Source organism: Eschscholzia californica, unplaced genomic scaffold (assembly GCF_041429995.1).
Source record: "Eschscholzia californica isolate CP2 unplaced genomic scaffold, dmEscCali1.0.p SCAF_1, whole genome shotgun sequence".
NCBI classification, from domain to species: domain Eukaryota; kingdom Viridiplantae; phylum Streptophyta; class Magnoliopsida; order Ranunculales; family Papaveraceae; genus Eschscholzia; species Eschscholzia californica.
Genome location: NW_028238198.1, coordinates 17,047,111 through 17,069,070, shown reverse-complemented (window position 1 = coordinate 17,069,070; position 21,960 = coordinate 17,047,111). Strand labels below are relative to the sequence as shown.

General features: G+C 35.7%; 2 protein-coding genes and 1 pseudogene across 3 annotated transcripts; 1 reads left to right on the top strand and 2 right to left on the bottom strand.

The window, feature by feature from the left end:
• Positions 1-1,388: 1,388 nt before the first annotated feature.
• Positions 1,389-2,323, bottom strand: LOC147564666 (dehydration-responsive element-binding protein 1B pseudogene; annotated as a pseudogene). Its single transcript, XR_015227880.1, has one exon. The product of XR_015227880.1 is annotated as a dehydration-responsive element-binding protein 1B pseudogene (transcript).
• A 4,937-nt stretch (positions 2,324-7,260) lies between these two features.
• LOC147564665 (uncharacterized) lies at positions 7,261-7,995 on the top strand. Its single transcript, XM_086635875.1, has one exon. The coding sequence runs from the start codon at positions 7,261-7,263 to the stop codon at positions 7,993-7,995; it is 735 nt and encodes a 244-aa protein (XP_086492001.1).
• A 5,942-nt stretch (positions 7,996-13,937) lies between these two features.
• LOC147564664 (transcriptional regulator ATRX) lies at positions 13,938-17,732 on the bottom strand. Its single transcript, XM_086649006.1, has 5 exons — positions 17,531-17,732; positions 16,688-16,807; positions 16,026-16,459; positions 15,262-15,595; positions 13,938-15,101 (listed from the first exon to the last, which is right to left on the bottom strand). The coding sequence occupies exons 1-5, from the start codon at positions 17,546-17,548 to the stop codon at positions 14,082-14,084; spliced, it is 1,926 nt and encodes a 641-aa protein (XP_086505132.1). The 5' UTR covers positions 17,549-17,732; the 3' UTR covers positions 13,938-14,081.
• Between the last annotated feature and the right edge of the window lie 4,228 nt (positions 17,733-21,960).

Here is a 21,960-nt window from a genome sequence, read left to right as displayed (position 1 = left end):
TCCTTTGAGTTTTTATTATTGTTCACGCCATTGTTGGCGAAAACCACAATTCTTCTTCGATTTCTAGGGTTTTGATTGGGGATTCCTCGGATGAAGATAGAAGGAGGAATTTGAGAATTACTCAAAGGTCTTGGAATTGAGGGGACTGGTTTAGGGTATACCGTAGCAAAACCTATCATGTTCATTTCCCAATCCAGAATTGGGATTTTTAGAGAGAGAGAGAGAGAAGAAAAGAGAAACCAGATCATAGGCCAGGCCACTAGACAATAGAAAAAAGGATACGTGCTTTTTCATAGAGATAAAGCCCATTAAAATAGGCCCAATGTGTATGCAGAGGGAGTTTTATAGGCAGCACCAAAATTGCTTTCTTAAAATTGGTTCTCGTCTTGGCAATTGGCATCTCTCATTCTTTTTATTATTTTTAGAAATTCTCTAATATTTAATTACTAATATCACACATTTTCAATTTTTTACGGCTATTTTTTTAATTTGATTTCCAAACAATTTGAAAAATTATAAATAACTTAGAATAAACGCAAAAAAGAAAACGTAAATTATCTTGATTAACAAATAAATATAGCAAATTTTTCAACAAAAAGAAAATATATCAGAAATGTCAAATTACTTATTTTAATCGGAATATTAACTTCTCAAAACAATTGTAATGAATTGATGAAAAGAAATGGCTAGAAGGAGGGTGAACTCTGATGTAGATTGCTCAATTTCACCTACTTTGTTACTTTTGCAAAATAAGGTAGCAAAATCAAGCTGCCACTTACACAATTTGGCCTGATCTCGACCCCTTTCTTGCTAGTTCCTTCAACATAAATCCTTTTTTTTGTTTAAAAAAAAATGCCTCAAGAATTAAGATCTTGGGGAGATGATGCTCTTTTTTTTTTTTTTTTTTTGTTGAAAGGGGAGATGATGCTCTTAGGTATCTTTATGAACTAGGGGAATCCGCGAGTTGTACACGGGTAAAGAAAGAGGCACGTGTAGAATAGGTATTTCTTTATTAAGTAATAATGCTATTTTTGGCAGTTTTATAGATTTGAGTGGAAATCATTAGAAATTGGAAGTTGCTGGTCCCATTTTTGTCTTAAAAATTCCCCACACCAAATGGTGTAAAAGCTAAATGTATTTCACATCTCACATTTAATTTATGACTTAATGATTTATCCAGTTAAAAGAACGGTCTAGATCGCAGACAAATTTTGAATCTTTTTGTCTTTTAATAAAGGTGAGTTATCAAGTCATAAATTAATACTCCTGTATATCATTTTGATTGCATCTCTTTTTTTATTATTCCTGATTAAATGAAAACAAGGGTAAGGACGGTAAGGTGAACTTAGATTGTTATCACTTCTATTTTGATCTCGCCGGTAGAACTAGCAAAAATAAACACGTTTCCACTTAATTTATTTATTTGTTAAAAAATTAATTTGATAAATAAAATCGACTTTAATTTACTATCCTATTACAAAGACAGATACAAATATTCTATTTCATCAAAACTCTAACCCATATGTCCCTTGATTTTTAGTGTTTGATATGAGATAGTTGAGAACAATTTAGTCATTCCAAAGATTCAAGTCAACATTGTACTCCATGTCATTGTCTGTTTGCATATATGGTGGTTCAATGAGCATCCCTTCTGCCATGTTGGCAAGTAAAGTTGGCATATTAAATATCGCCTCTTCGTCAAAAAACGGCGTATTAGAAGGTTCCAGAGACGGCCCTCCGTGTCTCTGGCTTGTCCATTCAAAAGCAGAAGTCGCTGATGTGGCAGAGTATGAGCCATTGGACGATGACGAAGATGATGACTCGGCAGCCTCAAGAGCTGCCATTTGTATATCTTTAACGGAAGATGACTTGGCACGAGGTAAGACCCACAAAGAATCCTGAAAATTAAGTGGAGCAGAGTTTCCTCTAAGAGCAATAGCTGCAACATCATGAGCCCTAGCTGCCATTTCAGGAGTTTTATAAGTTCCAAGCCAAATTCTTGTTTTTTTATTATTAGGAACCCTAACTTCACAAACCCATTTCCCATTTGATCTTTGTCTAACGCCTCTGTAAATGGGGTGTCTTGTTTCTTTGAATTTCTTTCTACCTGCCCTTTTCTTGTGTGAGACTAATTCTGATGGTAATGGAGGACTACTCACATTTTCGGAAGATGATGATGAGGAAGAAGGTGACAATGAAACTGAATACTCTGTTGATTTCAAGTCCATTCTTAGTGAACAGAGTAGAGATTAGAAAGAGGGAAGGTAGATATTAAGGAGAGAAAGTGTAGATTAGAGAGAGAGAGAGAGAGAGAAGTTCAGTGTGGTTTGAGGAGAAGAATGGGGGTTTTAAAAGAGGGGAGAAGGAAATCAGTCGGCCGGGAATTGTACGGCGCTGCACACAATAAACACACGGATAGGGCAGAAAAGAACACAACTTGAACACCTTATACTTTATTAAGTTTTTGGCACGTTTGGAATTGCCACGTGAATTTGGGAGGAACCTGAGGATGGGAATATTGGGTCCCACCTTGGTCTCCCAAACGGAAGTCGAAATAGATGACGACTTTTTTTTTTTGTTGAAAGGTAAATAGATGACGACTTTAAAAAAAAAAAAGGGAGACTTTGATAATGGACCCCCACTTTTATATCAATATTAGGGCTACAACTCATTTTTTTGAAAAGTTTTGATTTACACCCCCACATGGACGGAAACTGTCAAGTCAAAGTTAAGTTTCAAGTGTGCCAGTTGTACGTGTGGATCAAGACCGAATTACCCTTATTTACATTTCAATTTCCAACTCAAGACCATCTTCTTCTTTCTTCACCATTAATCACCTTCTTCGACTACACCGTCAACCATGCTACCTTCATCGAGAACCATCACCACTATCTTCATCCTCTCCCACCATCAAAGCCACCACTACCACCGTCTTCATCTCCCATCACCACAACCATCATCACCACCATCTTCGTCCCCATCACGACCAAACTTTATATTGGTTGTTATCCTAAATGAAACCAAATTCAGCAACTTCAATCAAATGGTGATTTTCATCGGTCATTTCCCTCTGGACTCTCTCTCTCTCTCTCACTCAGTTATCTCTGATGGAGAATTGCTATTTATATGATATGCGCCCAATTCCTAGGTCTAAAGCTCCTGCCGTCAAATGGTTCAAAGAATGGTGAGTGCCAAAATTAACAACAGTCTTTCTTCTTCATTACATGCTTTGGAATTTTTAGGGTTTCTATCTTTTTTGTTTAATACTGTATACCGTTATTCAATTTGACTATTCCCCAAACCCTAATTTTTATCCATGTGAACATCAAATTCACAAGTTTATATGTCCTTTTTTTTCCTCCAAGATGGAATCAGGAAAGCATTATATCACCAGTCATCAGTGGCGTCAAGAAAAGTTCTTATTGTTCAACAATTTGAATTTCTTTTTTAGGGATTTAATATGGATGTGGTGTTGGAGATTGAAATTGATTCAGCTTCTCATCCTTTTTTTAAGCTTCTCACGTGTCTTCATTATCCTCTTAAACCAACTATGTAATGATTTTATTGAAGTTGTTGAGTTTGGTTTCATTTAAGATAATACACAAATTATAAAGTTCGGTGGTGATGGGAAGGAAGATGGTGGTGATGATGGTTGTGGTGGTGGGATATGAAGGTGGTGGTGGTGGGAGATGAAGGTGGTGGTGGTGGTGGCCTTGGTGGTCGGAGAAGATGAAGATGGTGGTGGTTCTCGGTGAAGGTGGCTTGGTTGCCTTTGTAGTCGAAGGTGATTAATGGTGAAGAAAGAAGAAGATGGTATAAGGTTTGAAATTGAAATGTAAAGAAGGGTGATTTGGTCTTGATCCACATGTGCAACTGGCACACTTGAAACTTAACTTTGAGTTGACGGTTTCCGTTCACATGGGGGTATAAATCAAAATTTTTAAAAAAACAGGGATATAGTCCTAATATTGATATCAAACTGGGGGTCAATGTCAAAATCTCCCAAAAAAATGATTGGCAAGTTAAATTTGTCTCTCCAAAATTTGCCAAAATATAAACGAAAAATGATCGGTGGACGTGTACTCCGACACATACTCCATGGATTTTTTTTCGAGAAATTGACTACGATTTATGTTAGTGGTTACAAGACATTGATACATCATGAATATGTGATAAGCACGATAATTGTCTAAGTTCAACTATTAATGAAAGCGGCGTAAAGTCCGACAACATAAAAGAGGCCTAAACCCTGACAAATTTATTATATTATTTACACCTTTAATAACCCAAGTTCGTCTGCCCCCTGTGGCGTAGACGTGTAGTGGTAGGACATCCCTTTTAAGCCCATGAGATCTTGGGACCGAATCTCGGTGGAAACAATTTATCACCAAGATTTCGTGTAATTTAGTTACACTAAAATAAAGTAGATGTTGTCGGGCTTAAGAGGGATATCCTACCACTACACGTCTACACCAAAGGGGGTAGACGAACTTGGGTTATTAAAGGTGTAAATAATATAATAAATTTATCGGGGTTTAGACCTCATTCATGTTGTTGGACTTTACACCGCTTTCATTAATAATTGAACTTAAACAATTATCATGCTTATCACATCTTAATGATGTATCAATAGCTTGCAACGACTAACGTAGATCGTAGTTGATTTCTCAAAAAAAATTACTCAAGTTCAATGAACCATGGATCCCACCCTCTCTAGAAATGGAATGTGAACTTTTAGGATTTTGGACATGTCACCACTTTCAACCACTTGGCAAACAAGTGTTGACCGCATACTCCATAGTTGAGGTGGCAAGTCGACAAGAGATATTTTAGTCTTTCCCCACTAACAAAAGTTGGAAAGACCCCCCAAAATGCCCCTGACCTTATTAGGGGAGTACATGAGAGATTGTGCCAAGGGGTCCTCGTATGAGCGTTGAAATCTATATCACAACAATTTTAAGGGTACAGTCTAACTTTTATTTGATCTCGTTATCACATTGATTTTGTTTATTGTTTAATATAAATTTAGAAAATGATAGGAAAAGTTATAAAAGTAGACTTTTTTCATACCTAAACAAAATTCAATCGTCAATGGAGAGTTAAAAAATCTATCAAGAGAGAGAAAAATGAATCGGAAACGAAGACCATTAATTTCGTATAAGTCTGAAATAGAGTTTGATTTATAATCCCTTTTAACATTGATCACACATTTACGGATATAAATTTTAGAAAATGACTTATTAGGTAGTAAATAATTTCAAAATAACTAAAAAAGCCCCAATCATTAACTATTAGTTATTTGCTATCAAAATATTAAGGCTAACTAGAGATTAGGTTTAAAATAATTTCATTAATTGTTATTCAGGTCAAAATTTTATAAGAATTTTTCAAATATTCCATTAATACCCTTTTAGTTCTATTTTGCTCTCTCTCTCTACCTTATGTCTGTTCGACCGGAAAAGTGGAGAAACTAGGGCATCGATTTTTCGATTTCGGTGGAGAGAAGACGAAGAGAAGACGATGATGAAGTTCTCTTGCTTAACCTAGTTTCATCACTGATTCATCTTCTCTTTAGTTTTCTTTTAACACAAATAATTAGGGTTTTTCCATCTCTGCGGGAGGTTTATATTCGCCTTGATTTGTTGATCAACTATTCACATTCGTTTTCATCAGTTCATCTTCTTCATCTTCTTTACTGAAGTTAGTTTTCTTCATCCTAAACCTAGTTTTATTTATATAATAGTTTGTTATTTATCTTTTTGATTTGTTTCTTTATTTATATTCCTCTACTTGATGAATCTGGGAGATAGTATATATGAATTTTGTGTTTTATGTATTATAGATTATGTATTATAGATTGCTTTATGTTTTAGTGTTTTGATTTTTTCATACATGGTTTGTTGGTTCTGATGATTTTACACATCTATTTTTCTGATGAATTTTGTTCTGCAAATTGTGTTTGCACAATTTTGGTAGAACTGCATATCGTGCTTGCACAATTGAGTATAACTTAGCTTTTTGTATTTGCAGCATTGTTAATAGATTTGTTTTGATGTTCAGGAAATGGATTTAGTTGAGTCATCGAGTGCTTCATCTTGTTTTAGTCAAGCTGGTTCATCGAAGTTGTTCCAACATCCTCTCAGGTCTGAATCTTGGGGATCTGTGTTTACTGAAGTTGGTCAGAAGTTTGAAGGAGGTGCCGATCAATTTAGGTTTGCATTGAATAGGTATTCAATCAAATTTGGTTTTGGGTATAGAATGAAGAGGAACCATGCTCATCGGGTAGTAGCAGTATGTCCGGTTGAGGGTTGTGGGTGGAAGGTTCATGGTTGTTCAAGGTTTGGTATTTCATCGTTATTTTATTTGAAGAAATATGTTCCTGAGCACACTTGCGGTGGTGGTTTTACTGATATAAACAAGCTAGCAGTTCATTCTAGAGTTGTATCTAATTTGATAGAAAGTGAAGTAAAGGTTGATCCGAAAAAGAAAAACAAAGCTATTATTACTACTTTTCAATCAGATTATGGTGTTAAAATCCCTTACTATATTGCTTACAATGCTAAGAAAAAAGCACTTGATTCTGCATTTGGTGATGAGGAATCTGGATATGCTAAACTTGATTGGTATACGAAGTCCATTATGAAGTGGAATCCTGGTAGTTATGTGCAGCTACAACTTGATATGGACACTTATCAGTTTGAAAGGGTTTTCATAGCATACGAGGCTTGTATTCATGGCTTTAAGTACTGCAGGCCTGTTATTTGGATTGATGGGACGCATCTTAAATCCAAATATAAGGGGACTTTGCTAACAGCTTGTGCAAAGAATGGCAATGAAGGTATGATTTCTAAGTTAATGATTTCTAAGTTAATGAATTCATTAGTTGCAGATAAAGAACTGCAACTAATTGTTGCAATTTATTTATTTAACTACGTTTTTTTTTCAGGATTTTTTACTATTGCTTTAGCTGTTGTTAGTGTTGAAAACAATTCAAATTGGAATTGGTTTTTGGAGAATTTGGCTCGTGTTGTTGATAGAAGTCGTACATATACTTTTTTGTCTGACCGTCACCCGAGTATTATCAAAGGAGTTGGTGATCTTTTTCCAAATGCACACCATAGTTATTGTGTGTGGCACATTAGAAACAACTTAGTTAATGCAATTGGTTATGGTTCTCAAAGAGCAGATTACATAGAGTCTTTGTTATATCGGGCTGCTCGAGCGTTGACTAAGGATGAATTTATCATTCATTTTAAAGAGATGGAGTTAGTAGGTGGTAGACGTTTGACGGATTTCTTTAAGAATTGCCCATTTGAAAAATGGGCAAACGCTTATTTTGTCGGTAAAAGATATGGTGAGGTATGTTCATCCTTGTGCGAAAGTTATAATTCATGGATAAGGGAGGAAAGGGGCATGTCGGTAGTTCTCATGTTAGAAACCATTCGTATACGAATGATGGAAATGATGCAAACAAGACTTGAATTAGCTGAAAAATGGACTAGTTTGTTGTGTCCGGAGATATATAAAATCATAAGACAAAGGCGTAAGTTCGGTTCTGTATGGAAAGTTGTAAAATCATCGAAATTTGTATATGAAATCTTTTCAACACCAAGTCAATTAGTTGATTTGAGTTCGTTCTATTGTTCGTGTTTGAAATGGCAAGTTGAATGCATTTCATGTGAGCATGCTATTACAGCTATCAAGTATGATGGACGACCAATGGATACATTTGTTGAACAATATTTTACGACTGAGAGCTTCAAGAAAACTTATGAACATGCCATTATACCTATTCCAAACAGTGATGAACCAAAGGTGTTTGCAGCAAATGAGACGATAATCAATCCACCATCAAATAAGAGAGCACCTGGTAGACCAAGGAGTGTGAGAATTGAGAGTGCTGGAGCAGCCAAGTTTAAGAAGAAGAGAAAATGTGGACGTTGTGGCAAGTTAGCGCATCATAACAAGAGAACATGTGCAGCAATATTGAATTAAGATTAATTTTGACATTCATTAAATGTATGCAAAGATAATTTGAATATGAAGTGTTATTCATTGTTACTCGATAAAGGATTATTTGAAATTTGAATATGAAGTTTTATTCTGGCTAAATGTATGCAAAGATAATTGCTTTAAACTGTTGCAGGTATACTTTTTTAGGTTTTGTATGCAGACAACTGATTGGAAGTGTGTTATGCAAACAACTATTTGAAGTATGATATGCAAACGTGTAGTACGCAAACATCTATTTGCATATTCAAACTTTGCAAACGTGTTTGCATATTCAACCACTGCAAACTTGGTTGCACATTACACCTCTGCAACCTTGTTTGCACATTACACCTCTGCAAACTTGTTTGCACATTACACACTATGCAAACTTGTTTGCAGTTTGTATGTTGCAAATTTGTGAACGAGTTTTTGTTTCCAACTAACTTATATGAAGCTTTCTGTCTAAAAAAATATTGATGGTTTTTTTGTTGCCCTCGAATTGTTAAATATTTTTACGGGGGTTCGGGGGCGTAGCCCCCGTTTTGTTTTAGAAAAAATTTCAGTGTCTGCTCTTCTTCTGTCCGAAGAAATGATTCATCAAAATAATGAGAACAATTTTTATAAAAATTATATTGATTGGAGTGAGTTGCCCAATTTTAAAAGTAAATAGTTGAATTTTTTTTTACGGGGGTTCGGGGGCGTAGCCCCCGATTTTTTTGAAATTAAATTGTCATGGAAACAAAAAGAAACAAAAAGGACAACTAAACTCCAGCAACAAAGACTAGAACCAAAACAAAGACCCTAATCACTAAAAAATTAACAACACATAAGATAACACACATAAAAAATAACTGCAGAAAAACAACCAAGTGTTTGCATTCTGTTTCAACTAGTCTGCAAACAAAAATAATGCAAACATTGTTTACTGAATACAAACACTTGGTTGCATATTTCTGCATACTTGATGAAAACAAAACATGATTATGTAAACATCCATCAGTTTTTTCATTCAGAATTTAAGATCAAAATAAGTATCATTTTTTGTTGTCACTTGTTCTATTTCTTCACATACAAGAAGTTAAAACATCACTTAGTATTTTCATCATCACTAACTGTTCCTTCAACCCAAGGTTTGTTTGTCGAATCATCCAAAATTGCAGCTGCAACTTCAGCTCTTTTCCTTGAAGCCTTTTCTGACATTCCTTCCGGCCAGTTTGCCTTAAACAAAGGACTATCTTCATTTCTGATTACATCAGCATACAGAAGCACATACAGACCACAATCAATCCTACAATACATTATAAACTAATTAGTACTCTTCATTTTATATGCCAAAACAATGAAATCAAAATAGATTTTATACTTACGAGTTTGTTTGTTTTGGGCAGTCAACTTTGGTTAGCTTTGGATTTGATTTGAGTTGTTTTTTAGTTAGTCCAGCTGCATTAATTATGTTCACCAATGAGACTGCAAACCTCTTTGCTTCCTTTGCACTTCTTATACTTATTTTTGGAGTTTTCTTCAAGGAATCATAATGAAACCAACTGTCATCAATTCTATCAAATGCAATAAGATGCCAATGGCAACCTTCGTGACTTTTTTCCTCAACACTTGTGTTTAATGGGAATATGAACCAGTTACACTTCTTCTTATAAGCTTCTCTGAGTTTCTTTATTAGCATTGCAGACATGTTCTTTTCCGAAGCATCAAATTTCATTAAAGTCTACATGTAAATTAATGTTAATCTAATTAGATAAATAATATGAAACTTAATACAAAATATAGTTGTTTGAAAGATCTTACCCATATGGTTGAGCTAAAAACAGCCATATTCTTGTATCGTCCCACGTTGTTTTCTAGATACCAATCAATAATTTGACTATCAACAAATTCGTTCATAATCAAACCCTCGATTTGATCTCCAGTGATGATCAAGCTTTTGTTTTTATCCCAAGCAATTGAACTACAAAAAATTTCAACATAATCAACATTTTTGCAACCACACTTGTAGACACTATTTTGCAACCCTATGTTTGCAGTCATTCAGTTGCAACCAACTGTTTGCATATACAGAGTTGCAACCAACTGTTTGCAGTCATTCAGTTGCAACCAACTGTTTGCATATAAAGAGTTGCAACCAACTGTTTGCAGATAAAGAACTGCAACTAATTGTTTGCAAATAATAGTTGGTTTGCAATTCACTTGTAAAACTTTTTAAAGTAGACATGTACTTACTTCCTGTTTGCCAATGCATAGAATCCTTTAATTGTTCTCAGTTCCTCTTCAGTGAATAGATTCCGTATTTCAGAACTTTCCCATTTTTTGAATTCTTCACTGTTCTGACTAGGTTCAATTTCCTTGCTAGTTTCACTTCCCATCTTACTAACTTCACCTGCTTTCTTACTATCTGCACTTCCTTTCTTACTATCTTTTGTTTCCTTACCATTTTCTGTTTCCTTCTTACTCTCTTCACTTGCTTTCTTTTCTGTACTTCCCTTACTTTGAACACTAACTTTTTCAATTGATGAACCTCTTGTTTTGCTGTTCATAACTTTTAACTTCTTTGTCTTGACTTGTTTCTCTGGTGTGACAAAGTCAGAAGTTTCGCCAACCTTTCTTTTTTGATACTTAGACATATCAACCTCTTCAAAATTTGTTTTTTTAGTCATTTCAGGACTAACAGTAACATTTTTCTCACTCATCTTGATTCTATTTGTTTTTGAAGCCACTTTTTTTTCAGGGCTCTTCTTCATTTTTGAGGTGTTCTCCTCAATCTCCTCACCGAACTTATCTAATATTGCTGTTTTTAGTTCTTCATTGTCTTTCATTAGAATCATGTTTGATTCTCTTACACATTGTATTTCTTCCTTCAACTTCTCCATTTCTACATTTTTCATACTCAATTCCTTCTTCAACTTCTCGATTTCTTCATTTTCCATACTCAATTCTTTCTTTTGATCTTCACATTGAATTTCCAACTTTTTGACTTGATCTTCAAGATGTTTCAAATAAGAAACATCAATTTCATTACCCACAGTCAATATCCCACCAGAAATTAGATTTTCCTCACTTTCCGAAAGTGGCACAAAAAAATCTTCAGACAGCTGAAAGTCAAACAATGTATTTTCAAATTACAGAATGCATTCAACAGTTTTGCAAAACAATCTTTGAAAATTACAGTTCATAACCCTAGTATACAAGTTAATGATTTGCAAAAATTAAATATATTATACCTGGTTACTTGCCACGTCTTCTAGAGCTTCAAGAAAATCCAACTTCATATGGTCAAGACTCCATCTAATTATGCGAGGACATTTGTCTTTTTTATCATGTAATCTTCTATAAAGATTTGAGTGCTCACAAAACCAGAACTGCATATATTGAACCCAAACATATTAGAAGGATCAAACCATGCAAACATCCTCATGAAAACAAATAATGCAAATAACATTTGCAAAAACAGAAAATGCAAACTATGTAAACTACACAATTGAATCATGATTAAAAATTATTTTACCGGTAAAAGAAGAAGACATCCTGATGCTTTTGCTGGTCTGTCGACATTTTCTTCAATCGACCTCATCATGTAATTATGAATTACAGTAGGCCATGAAATTGAGTTAATCTTCTCCATTGATCTCAACAAATTTGTGAACGACGTTTGTATAGTCGTTCCAGCTTGTGTTGCAAACAGGAAAGAAGAAGAAATATGCATTATCATTAACTTCACAAAATCTTCTGTTTTGTCATTATCCTCTACTAAAAACCTCTCGACTGTTGATTCTATGGTTGCTGTAGAAATCTTATACGACTTCCCAAAATATGTAGCAACAAATTCCTCATCTTTTTTCCCTTCGAAGGGTGAAACCAGCACACCTTCTTTTGGCATTCCAAGCAGAATTGCCACATCATCTACTTTGAATTCTAAATCTATCTCACCAAACTCAAATTTTCCTTTCTCTCTACTGTATCTTTTCACCAACTCAAAGATTATTGCTATTGGCCTTTCAAGATTTGTTGTTACTATCTCATCATTATAGAAAGCTTTGAAAATTGATCCGAATGGTGTTTCTGATAGTGCCATACAATGTTCAAGTTTCATCCTTGCACTTATTTTTTTCATGAACATCGCTGTATTCTTCATCGTACTCCTGTAGTTGTACGTTTCATATTCCTTCTTTACTTTTTTATTATCTTTTCTTATCTCCTTTGCACCTTCAGAAATCACCATGTCAGTGCTTTCAGATCTAGCACCATCAGTACTATCTGAGGGTACTAGTTGTTTTTCCCCTCTTTTTGCTTTCACCATTTTCTGCATAAATAATCAAGTGCATTTAATAGCAAACAGTTTGTTTAACTTTTGCTAATACATTTGAAAAACCTATTTGCAGAAGCACTAAACAACAAAATTGTTTTCAAAACCATTTGCAGTTTTTTATTACTGCAAATAGTGTTTGCAAATAGTGTTTGCAGTTATATTACAGCAAATAGTGTTTGCAAAATCCATTTAGAAAAGCACAAAACAGTTAAGGGTATGGAATCCCCATTTGCAGATCTTATACTGCAAATAAGGCTTGCATACCCTGCATGAACAACTTGTAAAACTCAATATATTCCCAAAATCATTATCAAAAAAGGTTTTGAAAACTCTAGTTGCAGTTGTAGATCTGCCATTCGAAAACCACGAACAAATCTAGTAGGTTTTGAAGACAAATTATTTGCAGATCTACAAACTAGGGTTTGCAAAGCCAAAGATTAACAAAAATAGTAGATTTTAACGACATATTTGGTAAATCTGATTCTACAAAACTTGTTTGCAACGCCATTAATAAACCCAAAAACAAAAAAAATAGGGTTTACAAACCCTATTTTCGCTAGAGACAGAAAGTTTGAAAAAAAATCTAAAGAAACTTAAATATTCAGTTAAGATATGCTTACTTGTTGTTTGTGTAGTAGATTTCTGCGAAATTGAGAGATAGAAACCCTAAATCTCGTCGAAGAAGAAGAAGATGAACGGACAGTCGGGGGAAGAAAGGTAACTGTTCTCGCGCGAGGGAAATAGAAATTTGACTTTTTTATGACTTAAAACTGTTTATATACTACAGGATACGCGCGTCATTTTTAATTTGTTAAGGGTAATCCCGAAAATTCGCAATTTCGGGATACTTCCGGGATCTTTATGACCTCTTTAATAATTTCGAAATTTTTTATGTCTTTCCAACTATTTCCAATATTTTTTTGACCTTTATAGTAATTATTTGTTGTACCTATATTATTATTATTGGAAAGTATAATTGAGATAAGATGCCTCATTTGAGGGCAGCAACTTAAGATTAGGCAGATACTTTTTGGGATAAAGGAAGAATAACGAACTAATTGTCTTTTGGAGTAGTAGAAAGTCACTAGGGAATGGGATGGGACCTAGGTTTATCCTATAGCAACAATTGGGAGATAGAGGCGCAAACTACTGTTCAAATTCAGTCTGTTGTCTTTATAAATTCCCACACGTGCTTTGATAACATGTCAATTACTTAATCATTAACAGCAACTAAGTCGACTAGATAGTGACATTTCTTTTGAACATGTCAATTACCTATGTTCAAATTCAGTCTGTTCTAAAATATGTTACTTTATTTTTGTCTATATGGTATACAGCCCCGCTCTGGTATAAAACATAATATCCTATGTTTTTGTGTCAATTACTTACAATTTTGACCCGTCTAACCCATCAATCTAGCTCTCTTAAAATAATGTTGAATGTGGAAACCCTCTAAGTTCCTCAAAAATATTATACCACACCCTAGTAGTCTAAGATGGCAACGAGTCACCTTCATTATCTTGATAGGAAAGTTAGAATCAAAATCAATAGATACTAAATTTTTTAGAACCAAAATCTCTCTCTCTCTCTCTCTCTCTCTCTCTCTCTCTCTCATAGATGGTACAAGTTTTCGATACATAACAATCTAAAATGCCTTGGACAATAACCAAATACAGAGAAGAACCAAAAATATACAAAAACTCCTCTCTTTTAGTTCAAATGACAATAAAACAATAGGAACCACAACGTAGACTATGAACTAAGGAACAACCTAGTATGGTACATTGTGAAGTTTTGGTCTCATATCGTACCTGTAAATCGAAGAATATTCTGCGGAAGGCATCTCGGAACCTATAGCAGTGGAATAAGGTCTAGAAAATATATCTTGGTAAGGCAAATTATGTATTACACTTGCATATGAAGGATAAGAAAATGTACTCGAAAATGGTGGAGGAATACCCGAATTCAAGGAAAGGTCAATAGGAGACGATGTTCGAGTAGAATTTCTGGATCCAAATTCCACTGGAGGGCGGGTGAGGTACCTGCTACTAGCAACAACTTCAGTTCCCTGTTCGAAATAATTCTTCTCCAAATTTAATCTTGAACCTGAGTACAGATCCTGGACGCCGGCTCGAGGGATATTTGCTTCTAACTGGAAATCAGTCGGTACTCTAAATAGTCCTGCACATCCAAGGGGAATGTCCATGACATCTCGGGCCTTCATGGGTGGAAGAGAAGTTCCTGCCCATCTCTGCAAGGATGGAGCTTGGTTTGGAGAAGGTGAATCACCAAATTCACGCCTCAGTGATAACTTCGCTTTCTGAAGTGCGTCTAAAACACACCCCAATTCATTTGGTGTTTTCTGTTGCATTTTTTCACCAACCCTATTTCTGCTTCTTGATTTTCTTAAATCATGAAGCTCCTCGCCATTATGGAACGAAGAAAATTTCTGCTCTGAATGATGCTCAATGGACAAACATGGAGATGTCCCCAAATTTTCTTGCTTCTGTTTTCCTTTTGCTTTAGGTTCGGAATTATCTGTCTGAGGTAACGAATATTCGGGAAGACAAATCAGTGCTTTACTGTTCTTCCTATCAAGCTGGGGAGAAGGCATGGAGCTGTTCAGAACAGTTTCCGTGACTGAAATCCTACTAAGAGAAATGGGAGCTTCTTCGGCCGGAGAGTTTGCTGCTTCTCCATCAGAAATAATTGTGCGGGAACAACCTGTAGCCTTCCTTAGTTCATCCGTTTCTTCAGTGATGTCTGATTGGTTTCCGTGTTCCCAAGAATCCTATTAGTTGGGCAATGAAGAAATCAATGTATTTGATAGCAAATGGAAAGTGCAACCTAAAGGATGATTGAAGTTATAGATATGCAGCGCTAAATTTATTGACAGCATAATTAGATTTGGTATGGATTGAAATGTTCAAATTGAAAATGATGTAGCATACCGGAGTACAGCTACCATCTTCCCTGAACTTATCTTCCCATTCTCTCTGAGCAATTTCCTCTGCTTCATATCGACCTATGAGCTGCGCCTGATTTTCTATTGCGCTTTTCATGTTCGCACCACTTTGATTTCCATTGTCATAAATACCATTAAAGGTTTCTCTTCCTTGATCTTGGAAGCAATATGGAACTAAACCTTCCAGAAACACATTAGCTTCATTATTTTCAGAACCTTGTTTTTCAACACTAATAGAAAACTTTCCTCTCTCAGTAGTTACTGCATTTTCCCCGGCATCAAACAGCAGAGACTCATCTTGCATATCTTCCGTAGCTGATCTGAAATCAGAAACACCTGAAGTATGAAAACTCCCGTCTACTCTATATCTGTTGAGCAACAACTAAAGGAGCGGTGGAGAACTCATAAAGAGAGGACTGAGAAAGCTCATACCACCATCTCAGATACCCATCTTAGGGCATCTTTAGTGTCTAAAATTGGCCAAAAAAGATGATAATTACATACATTCTGTATCATTTCTATTTTGCACATAATTCCGTAACTTCACATTCCATTTGTACATGATACTGCAGATGGATAAGTTGATCAGATTATATGGGTTTGGAAACCTACACAAGACTGGACCCAAGCATAAACACCGTTTGTTTTGAAATGGTATGTGAAGATTGCAGTGTCAAACGAATGAATGTAAGATCTCATCAATGGACAAACAAAAGAGGCAATTATAGAGAAGGGATTAAGAAATATCACCTCATATCCATTCGCTTTATCTGGCGACATGATTTCCCCAAACGTGGTTTTGTAGAAGACTTGCTAGTAGAGACATAACTACTCTGCCTCCTCCGAGCTTCACTTATGTGCTTCTTGACAGAATCTGATCTACGAGAGCAACTATTCCAAGATAGCGACCTTCCAACTAACCGGAATCCATCAACTTCGGAACTTGGCAACTCTGATTCGGTTTCCCTTGACCTCGATGTTACAGAATCTTCCACTTCTCCTTTTAAAAAGTTATCTTCAGTAGATTCTTGGTGAAGTTCCTCCTGGTTAGTACTCGAACCTAATTCCTCTGAGCAGTCACTAATTCCACTCTTATCCAAAATTTGGAGAACCTCGATAGTTGTCTTCTCCACTTGCTTTCTTTCAAACGTCACATCTTTTAGTTGTTTTTCCAGTTCTGCCACCTATTTAGTTTCAAAATGACATAAAGGACTAAGCAAAAAGTTATCGATGCAACACAGTTACGCGAATAGTAAGGAAAACAGCTACAGTTTCACATTTTCAAAGTACTCCGAAAAAATAAATATGAACAAAGCAAGAAAAAGAGGACGAAACCATTTAAAGTAATTGAACTGAGAATAATAAAATCTCCACAAAAAAATCAATAAAATGCATATCAAGTATCAACTTACTCTTTTTGAGAGTTCGTCTGCTCTTTGCTTTGCACTTCTCGAGACAGATCTTTCAGAAAGTAATCGAGCACGAAGAAACTCGATAGTCATAATAGTCGAGTCCCCCATAGGTTCATCCTCCTGAAATGTGAGCAAACAACTCAATTCTCATATTAGATGCAAAATTGTAAACAATATAAAGTAGATCAAACTTCAAAAATAAAAATAATGTAGACGAATTTAAGAAAACCCTAATCCGGATTCCGGAGAGCTGCTAAACTCAAGCATCTCCTCCCTAAAACTAAAATTACAATTACAATTTAAGCTCCATTTTGCTACAAGAACAACACATGAAATAGTTGTACATTAACTTTCCGAAAAGCTAATTTCAGAACCTCAAGTCCTTAAAATCAAAATGCAGATAACAATAAGATCTCCATTCCTCCATTAACAAGTAGTCAGTCAACCAAACCAATTATGCATCAACACTAACAAAACCCTAATCCCCACATATCTACACCACACAAACTTAAATCTTGATACATATAACAAAAACTAACAACCTAATAACTCAAATCCTCACATTTCATCTTACTTAAGTTGATCTTCCTTCAAAACATTCAGCATTATCAAAAGAAAATTCAAACAAATCCCACAAAAAAAACCCCTAATTTATTCAAAACTACATAAAAGAACACATCAACTTCAGCATTCCAGAAACCAATCAAACTCGAGCCAACATAAACAGATAAAAGTAAAACAAATTGAAAGATTCACAGAAAAATGAAGTCATACATACAAAATAGATCAAAGAAATTAAATGGAAGCCCTAAAACGAAGTTTTTCTTTCTCTCTATTATTTACCTTCACTTTCTCTGTCATCAATGTAGTTTGAAAGTAGAGTGAAGTTTTTTTTATTTCCTGGAACAAAGATCTCGAGAACTTTGGTTTTTATGTCTCTCTGAGATTCTCTTGTTTCCATCTTAATTTAATAGTAATATATAACTGAATAGTAATTTACTATGATATCCTTGTTAATCACGAAGATTAGTGAGACATTTTTGTCATTTGGCTCCTAGAATAAATAATGAATTTAAAGGTAAAGGACAATACTGTCGTGACCCGTGACCCACCATTGTTCATTGTTTGGTTGGTACTTGGTAGTAACTAATGATACATATAACACGTGGATACCGTACATGAGATATACATATAGATAGAGGTGTCACCGAGATCGGACTATCTGAAATTGATACTCACTTCGGGTGAATAAATTCATCTGATCAACGAGTCTCTACATGACCCGCTTCTTAAGACTTTAACTTGCTAACATTCACCTAGGAGACAGAAATACGAAATATTTTCACTTGAAAGCGATTCACAGAAGCAGGAAACACCAAATCATGATGATAAAAAAGGAAGATAGCTCTTGGACCAACGATCATAATGAGATAGCTAAACTGTTCCAATCAAACCTAAGCACAATCTCCACCACAAATGGTCACACTGTGAACAACAACTTTCTGAATCTTTTCCCTACTCAGATCACTGATGCTCAGAATATTAAGATCACAACAACGCCAAACAATGAGGAGATCAAAAATGTGGTGTTCTCTCTTAAATCAGATGCAGCTCCGGGTCCTGACGGCTATCCACCATATTTCTATCAAGCCAATTGGAATACAGTCTGTACTGACATGGAACAAGTGGTCAAAAATTTCTTCCATCATGGCTTCCTTCCGGCTATGTCCAATCATACTCACATTTGCCTGATTTCCAAAACCAAGACTCCGCAATCCACCTCGGACTACAAACCTATTAGTTTGCTGAATACCACATACAAAACTATTGCTAAAATCCTAGCCAACCGTCTCAAAGGCACCCTTCCTACTCTGATCTCCCCTTTTCAAGCTGCTTATGTTCCGGGAAGGCAGATTACAGATAATATCATCATCAGTCAGGAACTTTCGCATTCTTTTAAAAAGACTCGAGGGTCTAAAAGCTATTTTGGTCTCAAGCTGGATATGTCGAAAGCTTTTGACCGGGTAGAATGGTCCTATCTTGAACTAATTATGGCGAGGCTGGGGTTCGCTGATCAGTGGATTAGTATGATCCACTCTTGTATAGCCACCTCTTCTATGGCTGTTCTCATCAACGGGAGACCTGGTCCCTCTTTCAATGTTACCCGTGGCATCAGACAAGGGGACCCCCTATTCCCCTTTCTTTTCACTCTGGCAATGGAAGGTCTCAATAGACTACTTGAAGGTTGTAACACCGAATTCATTGGCTTCCCTATTCCCAACTCCAACCTCACCATTAAACACCTGTTGTTCGCTGATGATTGCATTATTTTTTATCGAAATTCTCTTGACAATATCAATAACTTAATGAACATCCTCGATATTTTTGGTACCAATTCGGGTCAAATGATCAATTACTCCAAGTCTACTATCTTTTTCTCCAAAAATACTCACTCGAAGTTTAAACGGATGATCATTCGCAATCTCAAAGTTCATCAATCCTCCAATCTTGACAAATACTTAGGCACACATCTCTTTATCGGCGCCAACAAAAAACAAGTCTTCTCTTCTTTGATCACTCAAATCCAGAATAAGCTCTTTAAGTGGCATACGAACCTCCTCTCCCAAGTTGGCCGCTCAATTGTGGTTTCCACCATAGCAGCGCCGTTCCCCGATACCAAATGCAATGCTTTGCCATTCCAAAGGGCATAAGCAACCGCATTGAGATCTTACAAAGGCCTTTTTGTGGGAAAATCTAACTCCATTCACATTATAAAATGGTCTCAGATATGCCAACCCAGGAAAGAAGGTGGTCTGGCCTTCAGACTACCTACAATCGATAACCAGGCTTTCCTCAATAAATTAGTGTGGAGAATTCTAAAAAATCCAGAGGCACCTTGGGCTAGGATACTGAAGTATAAATACTTTTCTAAAGAGACTAAACCCAGAGCCGCTAAACAAACTCATTCTTGGCTTTGGAAATCTATTTTCAAACATTATGATCAGGTATCAAAGTTAATCTTTTGGGTGGTTAAAAAAGGTACCAAGGTGAACATATGGAATGACTTATGGATTCCTAATCACCCCCCGCCCATCAGCGAGCTAGAGATGGTATCCCAACTTATTGTCAACAATACGTGGAACGAGAATGTTATCTCACAAATATTTGACCCTAATATATGTAATGCCATTCTTAGTATTAATTTACAGGAAGCGCATGAGGATACGATGCGATGGACATTGACAAAATCAGGTAACTTTTCCATACGATCAATGTACCAATTTTTACGACAAAACAACAAGATGATGAACCGATCAAATGGAGTTTCATATGGGAACTCAAAACCATCCCTAGAATTAAGCTATTCTTATGGAAATGTTGTATCAATAGCCTACCAGTGAGAGAGAGAATTGAGAAATACATAGGCAATATCACTAATTGTACTTATTGTGACAGTATAGAAACAACTTCTCATGTACTACTTAAGTGTCCTTATGCTAGGCAAATCTGGTTTCATTTTCACGTACATTCAGATAATATTGATAATCTCAGTGAATGGATTACTCACTGGAAAGACATGGAGGAAGAACAGGTAATATTATTCTAAAAAATTCTCTATCTCATTTGGAAGGCGAGATGTGAAAAAAATTTTGCAGGCAAGGATCAATCTCCGATGCAGGTTATAGCTTTAATAAAGAACACAATAGCAACGGTTACGGCTATCTCGAATACTCAACACAAAACCAGGGATCAGTCTGAACCCGCACTGGAAAGCAACTATATGACAGTTAAGGTGGATGCGTCGTTCACTAAGGTACAGGATCCAGCAGGTTATGGATGTTACATGATCGATGAACACTCCAATTTTGTTATGGCATTAGCAGACACTATACGGGGCCAGAACTCGGAGGAATGTGAATGTTTAGCTATTCTCAAAGCACTTCAATGGGTCAGGAACCTACAAATCAAACGGATACTCATAGAAAGTGACAATCAAAACATCATCAACAACCTTAATAGCACAAGTTCCATGATCCACTGGCAGTCAGAGAAGCATCTTCAGGAGATAGGAAAGATCAGGAGTAAATTCGACTACATCTTTTTCAGGCACATTTCGAGAAGCAACAATAAAGAAGCAGACAAGTCAGGAAAATGGGGAAGGAGGAATATGAAAAGATCCACATGGTCATCACTTCATTCACTGCCTGCTGCTAAGCCGTAGTTTCGTTTTTCTTGTTTTCTAAAAAAAAAAAAGACTTTAACTTGAACCGTCTGTGAGAGAAAGAAAGATCTCTCTCCTCTCACATGTTCAGTTACGTGGAGAGATAAATCTTTACTTCTCACTTATGCGGTTCGAGTAGGAGTCTCAGGCAGCGGGTTAAGTATACATTTTGTTAATTGATCTAACAACCATCTTTAACTGCAGTTGTTGAAGTTTAGAGAGTTTCTGAGTGTATGCTTTAGATCATACGCTGACGTAATAAATTTATGGTGTGTTTGGATGACGGAATCATAATCATGAATCCGCGGATTCATGACTCCTTGGGATTCATGATTCCACGGATTCATGAATCCAAGTAATATTTTTTGGCTTGTTTGGTAACTAATAAGAATCCTATGATTTATTATTATTTGAGTATTTTTGAACGCTTCTTTAGAATCTTATGGTTTGTTTTTTCAAATATCATTTCATTCGAGGAAATATCTAGATTTTGGGAAAAAAACGATTTTTGGAGAAAAACGATTTTTTGAAAAAAAAAATGAATTTCGGTCTAATACAAAATCCAAAACAAATCCAAAATTCAAAAGTGAATTATCGATTTTTTGAAATTTTGATAAATTAATCCAAAATCCTAACAAATCCTAGGGGGTAGGGTGGGATTTTGGTCTAATGCAAATTTTGGAATTAGGGATCCTTAAGATTCAAGAGTCTTAGGATTCTTGGTAGCCAAACAGACCAAAGATACGGTTGAGGTGGATGAAGAATTAGGTTAATGGACATTGGTGATGAAATGGTTTATGGAGGTGGAACCAACTCGTCTCAATCTCTCTAATATAAATGGATTTAACAAATTCTAATACATAATATACCAACACTAGGAATAATTTGAATGAAGGACAGCTTAGTGAAAGAACATAGGTGGTTGCTTTTACAAACGACTACACCTACTGCTAAAAGGGGAGCAATGTCTTAATAATTTAGTTACTCAATTAGTAGTAACTTGGAATGACTCTAGTATAGTGGGGTTCATTAGCTTACAAGTAAAGATAAT